The sequence below is a fragment of the Pogoniulus pusillus genome, chromosome 17 (genome assembly GCF_015220805.1).
Source record: "Pogoniulus pusillus isolate bPogPus1 chromosome 17, bPogPus1.pri, whole genome shotgun sequence".
Classification (NCBI taxonomy): domain Eukaryota; kingdom Metazoa; phylum Chordata; class Aves; order Piciformes; family Lybiidae; genus Pogoniulus; species Pogoniulus pusillus.
In genome coordinates this window covers 9,590,125-9,599,518 of record NC_087280.1, presented here as the reverse complement: position 1 = coordinate 9,599,518, position 9,394 = coordinate 9,590,125, and the positions used below count along the sequence as shown (strand labels likewise).

The following is a 9,394-nucleotide window of genomic DNA, read 5'->3' as shown; positions in this document are numbered from 1 at the left end:
CCCATCTGTATGGGGAGAGGGACTTGTGAGAGCAGTGCATGTTAAGCCAGGACACCACCACAAAAAGCAAAATATCTGTGCTTTAACATGACCTCCTTTCCTATCAAAATATTTCAAGTGTTAGGTGAAAAATCAAAAGTGTGCTTTACTGAGCATCTCAAATCGACCTCATAATGTGTCAGATGTGAATTTCAGTAGGTCAGGAGAACAGCAGATCCGACTTCAGGCTGGAGGCTATCACCACTACTAGTTTCCCAACAGCAGTAAGTCTTAGATTAATGTTAGCTTTGCCAGGCAGGGTTGTCAACTGCAATAAAGTCCTGGGGAAGCTGACTTTAAAAGGAGATAAAACAAACACTACACATATTCAGAACAAACTGAAAAAAATTGCTAGTGATGAGTGCAGAAGTAGGCCTGGACTACAGTGGTCTGATGAAGAATACTACAACCTGCCCCACCCTGTAACCATTAAGACAGATTTTTATCTGCTTTTACCACAGCAACAGAACAGACAAAATAAGAAAGGCTGAGAGCAACATCATTTATTGCTCAAATTATCACAGAAAAGTTATCCAGAAAGAAAGTGTAACTTTGCAAGGAGCATGTAAGTACTTCAAACAATATGCTTTCTTCTCTATCCTGCTGACAAGGTTTTCTCAAATGATATAATTTTAAGTACTGCCCATCTTATTTTCTATAAAAGAAAAATCACTCAAAATGCAAATGACCACCAGTCATTAAAATATACTTTTCTTCAACTGTAAACACAGTTCTAAAGGATGTCAGGTGAGGCAGTAAGGAACTGTTAACTGCTGAAGAGATATAAATAAAAGATAAAAGCATTTTAAGAAACTTCTTCCATAGTCACATCCTCTTGTAGCTTCTGCACCATTTTCTCCTCCAGCTGTTTTGGTGTGCCTTCAAAAAAAAAAAAAAGAGAAGACTGAATTTGAAATGTCCCTCTCAGCCCAAGTAACTGTTCTTCTCTGAGCAATATATGTGCCTATTCTAGGTAAAACAGCCTAAATATGTCGCTTAAAGAACTGTTTAGGCATAAACTCATCAACCTTACAAGTACTTAGTGCTAACTGCCATTACCACCTGAAACTACTGAAGAACTACATAACAAAAAAAGCTGATGTTGGTTTTATGCAATAACTACACTGCAGCCAAATTTGTTTTAAACTAGGATGGTGAACTTTGATGCAGCTGGCAATATCTAGCAGAACCTTGCAAAGGACTATAAAAATGCATTCTTTTAACCCATCAATGGCCTTCACACACCAATTTTTACATAGAATGCTGTGTTGGGTGGCAACAGTGTTAACTCTCAATAACACTACCAAACAGGACAAAAGAAAAATCCTGACAAGATAGCTTTTGTTTGACAAAACAGATGTACTACATGCTGCTACGTTCTCATTCACCGAACACAAAGTCAAACAAAAGAAACAGACACTCAGGTTTATTCTTCTGCATTCAGATCTTTTTCTTCCCTCAAAAACAAAGGACAAATTAACCCACAGTTTAATAACATTCTGGCAAAGCCCTGTTTCAAATGTATTGAATCTTCAGCTATACTTAATGTGAACTGGAAGAACACAGAACAGACTTCTAGTTAATATCTGGTAATATGTGACATTTACATCCATGGGGACAACATCACTGGTACAAAACAGTGGCATACTGAGATGCTTTTAACATCCCTCCATTACTTCACCTACATTTTAAAAATCAAGTCATCTCTACAATCCTTTCTTCATCACCTACCACAAGCTACTATTTGTGATGGTTCAGAAACCAGAAAATTATGTATGAAGAAACAGGTTTCTCCAACTAGACAGCTCAGTTCATTAACAAAGAATACATTGTTGTATCTGAACTAGGCACAGCTTTTGGTAGAAATCTGTAAAACTACCATGACATTTTAAAGAATGTTAGACTTACATTCAAATACTCTTTCTTCAGTCTTAGTTTCATTACACAATGAACTACCAAAAACCACCACCACCCTTACAATTAGGTAACAAAGTCAAGAAGCAGTTGAACTGTTGTATTTTATACCGGTGATACCATCTGCTACCTTCGAATAATCAATTCAAAGGGAAGACTCAGGGAAACGTATTGGTTAAGAAACAAACATGCAGTTTCACAGAATACCAAGTATGGAATGCAGTTTCAAATACTCCAGTAAGCAAAAAAGGAAAGCACAAGTAGATAAATAAAAAGGTGTGTTTGATTCAGTTCAAAGATACTGCAAATATTTAGTGGCATGAGCTATTCTCCATATTCAACAGACAAATTGTAAGAAAAAGGCACAGGATTACTGATCTGTAAACCAGATCATATAAAACAAATATCTACCCAAAAAACACAGACACAAGTTAACCTAAGCAAAACAGATAAAGCAAGCTCTTACCTGCATGTGGAGCACGCAGAAGGTGAATGTTCTGTTTGACTTCTTTGATGTCTTCTGCCTTCTGCAACTCTTTGCTCTTCTTTAATCTGTGGAGGAGGAGAACTGAATTTAATTACCTTCAAAGACAAGATGTATGCTTTTGTTTTAGTGCATGACACATCTTGAGCTAAAGGTGTGCAAGCTGCAAATAACTATGATATGAGGAAACAAAGGTAAAAAGCATCTGAAAAACAATATATACTGGATGAAAAAATAAAGAAGATAGCACTACATCAACTCTTCCACGGCATTTAAGACTGCACGTTAGAAACAAGGAAATACTACTGAGTGTCCAAAACCCACACTTCATTGAATAGTACATATGTACAGATGGAGTGTAGTAGAGTCTACTCAAACTACTGTGCCCCATCATCTTTTAATTGAATTTAAAATTTCTGACCATCATTTCTCTGAAAACACAGATTAATATAGACTTGTGAGACCTCCCATGAGACAAATACTTCTCCTCACCTGTTCATAATAAATCTGGCTTGACGTTTTTGCTTTATTTCCTCCACTCTCTTCATTGCATCAACTGAAATAAAGCAGATGGTGTTTTAAGTGTAGCTTACATACCTACAGGTGAAAAAACATGCTAACTAGCAGAGCAATACTACTGGTACTTCTTCAGACCTCTACATCAGGCAACTCTTACACTACACAGAGGAAGTTATTCCTACCTAAAAGAGCAGGACAGAGGAATAATCTGTGTACCAATTATTTAAGCTTCCACTTCTATGCCTACACATATTTTCTACAATTAATCACCACTACAAAAGGCTCCTACTCTGAATCAGATGCAAGTTACCACCTCTGAGACATTCATTCATGACATAAGCAACTCATCTATTTTACAGGTACTGATTTATTGAACTGAAGTGGAATGAGCAGAAACAAAGAACTGATGGCATCTGCATGGGGAACCCCTTAAAAAGCTGGAGAAAGACTAAGGGTTTTGGCAGATAGTAATTCACGCTAGAGGAATGCTGTACACCTCATTTTATAACTTGTTTCCACATCTGTTGACAACTCAAACCTCCTCCACACATGAATTTAGTCATGATTCCAGTGACTTCTAACAAGCACTACAGAAAGTCAATATGCTAAGAAATCTTCTGAAAATACATTCAGATTGAGTAAAAAGTCACTTTCCACAGTTCATCTTTTGAGTTTTTTTCTGAAATGACTCACCAGTCTTGTTCCACAACTCTCTCTGGTATTTCACTGGTTCATTCCTACGTTTTTCAAACTCAAATGAATTATCCTATATGAATTAAAACACAAATACAGATTATATACAGAAGCACGCTTTGATCAATGCATTCTTCCTATAGCACTCACTCATGTAGCTTCAGATTTTGCACCACTTTCTTTCCCTTTCAGAATCTTGGTTCCTATATTTTAACAACCTTTAGAGATTACTAAACTACGTGGAAATACAGTGGAGTGTTTGACCTAAAACTGTCAGAAGCCGCAGTGATTCCTGCAAAAAGAACTATTAACCCAAACATCTCCCTCAGCTATTTTCTTTTCAGTAAGACAAAAAGAACAGAGAAGACCAACGTGAAGCTGGAAATACAGAGCAGACTAGACAGGCAGTAAGCAAAACTGAAGATGTGTAGAGTCATAACTATTTAATGCATGTCAAGTGAGTCTACTCAGCAGTCAGCAACTTTGAAAATGTGTTAGAAAACAAATCACCATTTCATTTTAAGAATACTGACAAAATATACAATAATTTCAATTGTTAAATATTTCAGTTGATGATGTTGTGGTGACTGGGACAGCTGAGGGGTTATTTTTCATTAACTTCTTTCCAAGACTTCAAGATGGAAAAACAATTTATTTATTTTTGCTAGGGTTACTTAGCTTTTAATCAACTTTATCTGAGGACTTTTCCTTGCCAAAAGGTTCTTTTATATAGATGTGAATCAGGAGTTATTACACCAGCTGCTAATCTTCACTTCAGTTAAAGACAATGCCAATGAAAGAAACCACAGAGAATAGCAAAAGGTACAAGCACACTTGCAAGCCATGCTCCATTAGCAGAAGAATGTTAGGTTCCATCATGGGATAGCATCAAGCAAACATCCAAAATAGAAGCTATGAAGCATACTGTATGCTAACATCTAAAGGTCATTCTTATTCTCTAACAATGTCTCCACTTTTAGCTAAGTGTGACCAAGCACTACCTTCATTCACTGGTAATCCCAAACTGAAGACAGAGCTCAGAGCTCATACACAAGGTGCTGCTGGGCTACTCAGCACACACAGAAGAGCACCAGCACTGCTCTCCACCCCAAAACAGGAAACAGTGAGTTCTACTTCTGGGTAGTGAAAAGGCACTGAATCAGAGGAACAGATCTTTAACTGGAGAAAATGAAGATCTTGTTATAGCTTCTCAGAGGCACATTTGAAAAAAGATGAAAAGAAGATCACTTCCTTTCTCTTGGGAGATCCACAGAAAGTAGCACATCACTGTCAGAATACTTCTAAATTGTTACTATACAAAAAACCAGGTAATTAAGTCACAGCAATTCTTGTATTATTTAAGGACTGTCCCACCACATGTGTTTAGTACTTTTACCACTGAAGCAATTTTGTCTTTAAATTGTTTGTGAGACATCAGATGATGTTTTTGAAAGCTTCCTGTGTGCCAAGACTTCACCTATACATTGCATGCTTTAAAGAAGACTCCTAAAGGTGTTTATGTAGAGAAACCTCCTGGGGTTACTCCAGTTATCTGTGTGGAAATACAACTTCCAAATGTATATGTACAAGTAGGATATTAATAGATGAAAAAAAAATGCCCTGGGACTTGGTAATCACCAAGTATTATCAACACAGACACCTGATGCACTGGTTTCCACAATAAAGCTGAAATGGGAAGTTACATACACTCAAGCTGAATTAATGGCTCACTCAAGAAAATTCTCACATCCTCTTCCACAATCCTATTCTTCACTTGCTCCAACCCTCATGCTCATCCAATTAAATGCTTACATACTAAGCTAACTAAGCAAACTTGTTTACAACTGGAAGAGATTAGATTCCTGTCATTTTAGTGAGCTAACACAAAGTGTGAACAGTTCAGCTTCTTACCACTGTCAATTCTTTGCCAGCTGCTTTCCGGAATGCTTTGGTCCATCTCATCTTTCTGGGATTTCGTTTCTTTTTAAAGTTTCTGTGGCATTTTGATTTGCAGAATCTAAATATCTTAAAGAAGAAGGGAAAAAAAGGTTATAGTCAAATCAGATTACTCCTGCCCCACTGCAAGTATGATATCAAACACCCAAGTTTCTCTAACAAAAGTACTCATCAAAAATGACATTCATCCTGCACATGTCAGTACTTTCAGTTCAAAGAGAGCTATCAAGAAAAATCATTTCAAGCACTACTTTTGTTTTTTCCTTATGACTTACTTTTCAGGGCTGTCAGGAACAAGCACAAACAGTTACACTTAAGCTGATTATAAATAAAAATTTACTGGAGTTGTGAGAATTATCATCTGCAAACAGAACTACATAACCAAACCTGTGCTACAAGTAAACAAATTTCTACGCCTGTCAGCACCTTTCAGATACAGTGACATCCTGACAACAAACAATCTTCACACCTCTTATGTAACATTTTTTGAATGCAGTACACACATAGATGCAAAGTAAAAAGAGAAATTAAAACAATCTATCTTCTGGAATGTAGCTTTAAGACTAGAAGACTACCTTGCAGCAGGAGTCCCAAGCTGAAGACTGTTAAAGTATGTGTCAAACCATTCTGTTTGGGTTTTTTTTCCTCCTTTCCCTTTTTCTACATATTCTGTGGGATGCTAGACTCATTTTAGGCAACTGCCACCACTAGCCATGGAATTGCCTTATGGTCATCCACATGGTATTTTCAGGCCTGCTAGGAGATGCATGAAAACACCTTTACCAGCCATACTTGAAATTTCTCTTTTACTAATACTGAAATGATGTAGCTAACAGCCAAGATAAAGAACAACTCTATCTCAAACTGTCCCAGATCCAACTAACAAATGGATATTTGCAGTCAAAAAGGAAATGCAGCAAGATGGCAGTAAGACTAGGGGCACTATACCCAAGTGTAACACTGTTTACAGTTCTTAATCGTCCTTAAATTTGTGCATCACCCTGCACTATCCTGGGCTGTCTAATATCCAGAGTACAGCAGACACTTTACTTAAGAATACTCAAAGTTACATTTGTTACTCATGAGTTTTACAGAACTCTCTTTCAGTTCAACCACACTCTCCTTCCTATGTAACAGTCTCTTCTAATGAAAACTAACAGAAAACATGGAACTTCTAGTACAGGTAATAGTATCTATTTCTTAAAACATTCTTCTACCACATTTTTTCACCTCAACTCACAAATCTGTCATTATACTTTGCTCTTTCATAGATGAGCAGTTCACAACCACCCTGCCATTGTGTGGGTAGATTTTGCTTCTTTTTTAAAGTAACAGTGCTTGTGGCCATTTCCTAGCAACTGGAACTATGCCAATCTCCAGCTACCTAAATTCCTCAGAACTGTGACTCAGATGAACAATACACTTGGGCCCGTATTTGTTTTGACGTCTGAGCAAGAGAAGGAAACTATTTGTGTAAGCTTCATTTCACACTGGGGTCTCCAATGCCCCGCAGGAGCAACAAGGAGTAGAGCAGAGGCTGGCAAACTACACAACATTTTATATACAAAGCTGTCACCACAATGTAAAGCCCTAAGTGCCACGCACATCCTGCTACGACAGGCTCAATTGCACAAATCACATCAGATATCTCAGCGACTTACAACTTTCCATAGTAGCAGGTCATAGCGCCGCGAACGGGTTAACCTGCTCGCTTCTCCCCAACACAGACGTGCAAGACAAGCAACACACCACAACTCCAGGTTGAGGTGAAGAGCCAAGATGAGAAAAGTTGAATATAAAATAATGACCATAATGCACAACTACCTTAGCTTAGCCTACTTGCAGAAAAGGCGCAGTGGAATGTGGGAAAGGGAAAAAACCCAGCATGAGCCAGAAAACTAAACCCAGCATGCTATCCAACTCCTGCCCGTATCACTGCCACCCCTGTGGAAAAGAGCCAACCCCCAAAAACAGCGACCAGAGCAAGAAGCCTCCCACGTTACAATCTGAACTGATTCAAGCCACACAGCACTCTGCTCCGGCCCGCACCTCTGTTCTGAAGCTGGCATAAGGCTGTTTGGTTGGCTTTTTTTGAATGACCGTTGCAAATTGAAATTCAACCCATGCCATGAGCGGGCCATAAACGATTAGCTTCAGTATGCGGCATCCGTAATGTGTACTGTTCAGAGCTAGAGCATCACCTGTCATTAACCTGAAGCCCAAAGTGCTGACAAGTACAGAAGGCTGAAGGATGACGATTTTGTACTGCTTTTCCAAGTTCACCTCTTAGTAAAACCTGAAAGCAAGTAATTCAGTCCAGGCTCTTCCTGGCAGCCCCAACGTTTGCCAAGTTACAGTAATAAATGCCAGTGACAGCTCCCACGCCGTACAGAAGCCTGCGCGCAATGATGACGCCGCCCGGCAGCACCTCACGGACGTGGGCACGGCCGGCGCAGGGGCAACACGCTGCCGTGGGCAGAGACAACCAGGGTTCCGAGCCCGGCTTGCTGCCCCCCAGACCTTCCCGCCCCTGCCAAGTGAAGCTTGGTAGGCCTGCAAGCAGCTGCACCCCGACCCGGCAGCGCGACACAAGCCCCGGAGGGCCTCCGGGCAAGTCCCCAAACCGCCTGAGAAATGGACATCGCGTGGTGGGGGGAAAGGGGCAGGAGACAAGCGGCTGCCGACCTCTCCCCGCGCCGGGCTGTACCTTGCAGTCGTTACGCACGAACATGACACCGTGGCCCGGGTAGATGGGCCCGGAGCAGAAGTAGCACTTCTCGATGCGCATGGCGGAGCCGAGCCGCGCAACGCAGCGCCGCAGGCCCCACCGGAAGAACGTGCTCAGGTGACCGGAGGCGGAGGGACGGCGTCCGGGACAATGGCCACAGCGCCCCCTGTTGGCCGCGGGGAGCCAACGCGCGGCAGGAGCAGGCGCAGACGCTTCCCGCTGCACCTGTGCTGCGCGGCGGTAGCGCCAGCTGCCGTACCCTCACTGCATGCGATTTCGTGCACTGAGCACAGATCCTGGTCATCTGGTGCTCCGGCAGCACCGACAGACACGCTCTAGGTTTCCGGCCGAGCCAGCCTGACAGGAGTCACCGTGGGTGACGAGGCGACAGCCACCCTTTAGGTAGGCAGGAGTCAGTGACTTCCTTATCTTTCCCCATTTCACTTCCTACGGCTGTTGAGTCAGCAGCTGATGCTGGGCCAAGAGGTACGGCGCACCAATACCATCGCTCTTCACAAGCTACTCTCTGGAAAATGCCCGTGGAAGCCTCTCCTCCCAGCCACAGTGGGCAGCCGTGCAGCACAGGAGCAGTTAGTGCTCCTCTGCCACACATTATCAGCATCGGAGCGCCCTACCCTCTGAAGAAGCCAGCAACCCGAAATGATACCGTCAAGAGACCTGTAAATTGCATCACAGGAAGTGCATCTGAAAAACCAATTAATTCCACTTGCTCAGTGTTCCTGTAGAGCACCGAGAGCACGACTCTTTCTGATGTGAAATAGAGAAGAGGGCACCCGATGGGCATAAAGCCCTTCACGGCTCAACACAGGCACGACCCTCCCTTTACCTCCCCAAAACAAGCACAGTATCAGAGAAGGGTAGGGGTTGGAAAGGACGTCTGAAGGTCATCTAGTCCAATTCCCCTGCTAAAGTAGGATCACCTAGAATAACTCACCCAGGCACACATACATCCAAGCGGGTTTGGAATGCCTCCAGAGACAGACTCCGCAACCTCTCTGGGGAGCCTACTCCAGACTCTTCAGGCAATACTTTCTAGACCA

The 9,394-nt window shown here is 41.7% G+C and overlaps 1 protein-coding gene across 1 annotated transcript; it reads right to left on the bottom strand.

Moving 5' to 3' along the window:
• Positions 1 to 527: 527 nt before the first annotated feature.
• Positions 528 to 8,457, bottom strand: RSL24D1 (ribosomal L24 domain containing 1). The gene is made up of 6 exons (XM_064157580.1): positions 8,313 to 8,457; positions 5,561 to 5,674; positions 3,650 to 3,722; positions 2,930 to 2,993; positions 2,420 to 2,505; positions 528 to 918 (listed from the first exon to the last, which is right to left on the bottom strand). The coding sequence occupies exons 1-6, from the start codon at positions 8,391 to 8,393 to the stop codon at positions 845 to 847; spliced, it is 492 nt and encodes a 163-aa protein (XP_064013650.1). The 5' UTR covers positions 8,394 to 8,457; the 3' UTR covers positions 528 to 844.
• Positions 8,458 to 9,394: the final 937 nt, after the last annotated feature.

What these genes read in the sequence shown, in the direction of transcription:
- RSL24D1 (XM_064157580.1), bottom strand. Translation starts at nt 8,393, where the DNA reads ATGCGCATCGAGAAGTGCTACTTCTGCTCCGGGCCCATCTACCCGGGC. An exon ending in TCGTGCGTAACGACTGCAAG is followed by an intron (nt 5,675 to 8,312) that starts GTACAGCCCGGC and finishes TTCTTCTTTAAG; the next exon opens with ATATTTAGATTCTGCAAATC. An exon ending in GCCAGATTTATTATGAACAG is followed by an intron (nt 2,506 to 2,929) that starts GTGAGGAGAAGT and finishes CCTCCTCCACAG; the next exon opens with ATTAAAGAAGAGCAAAGAGT.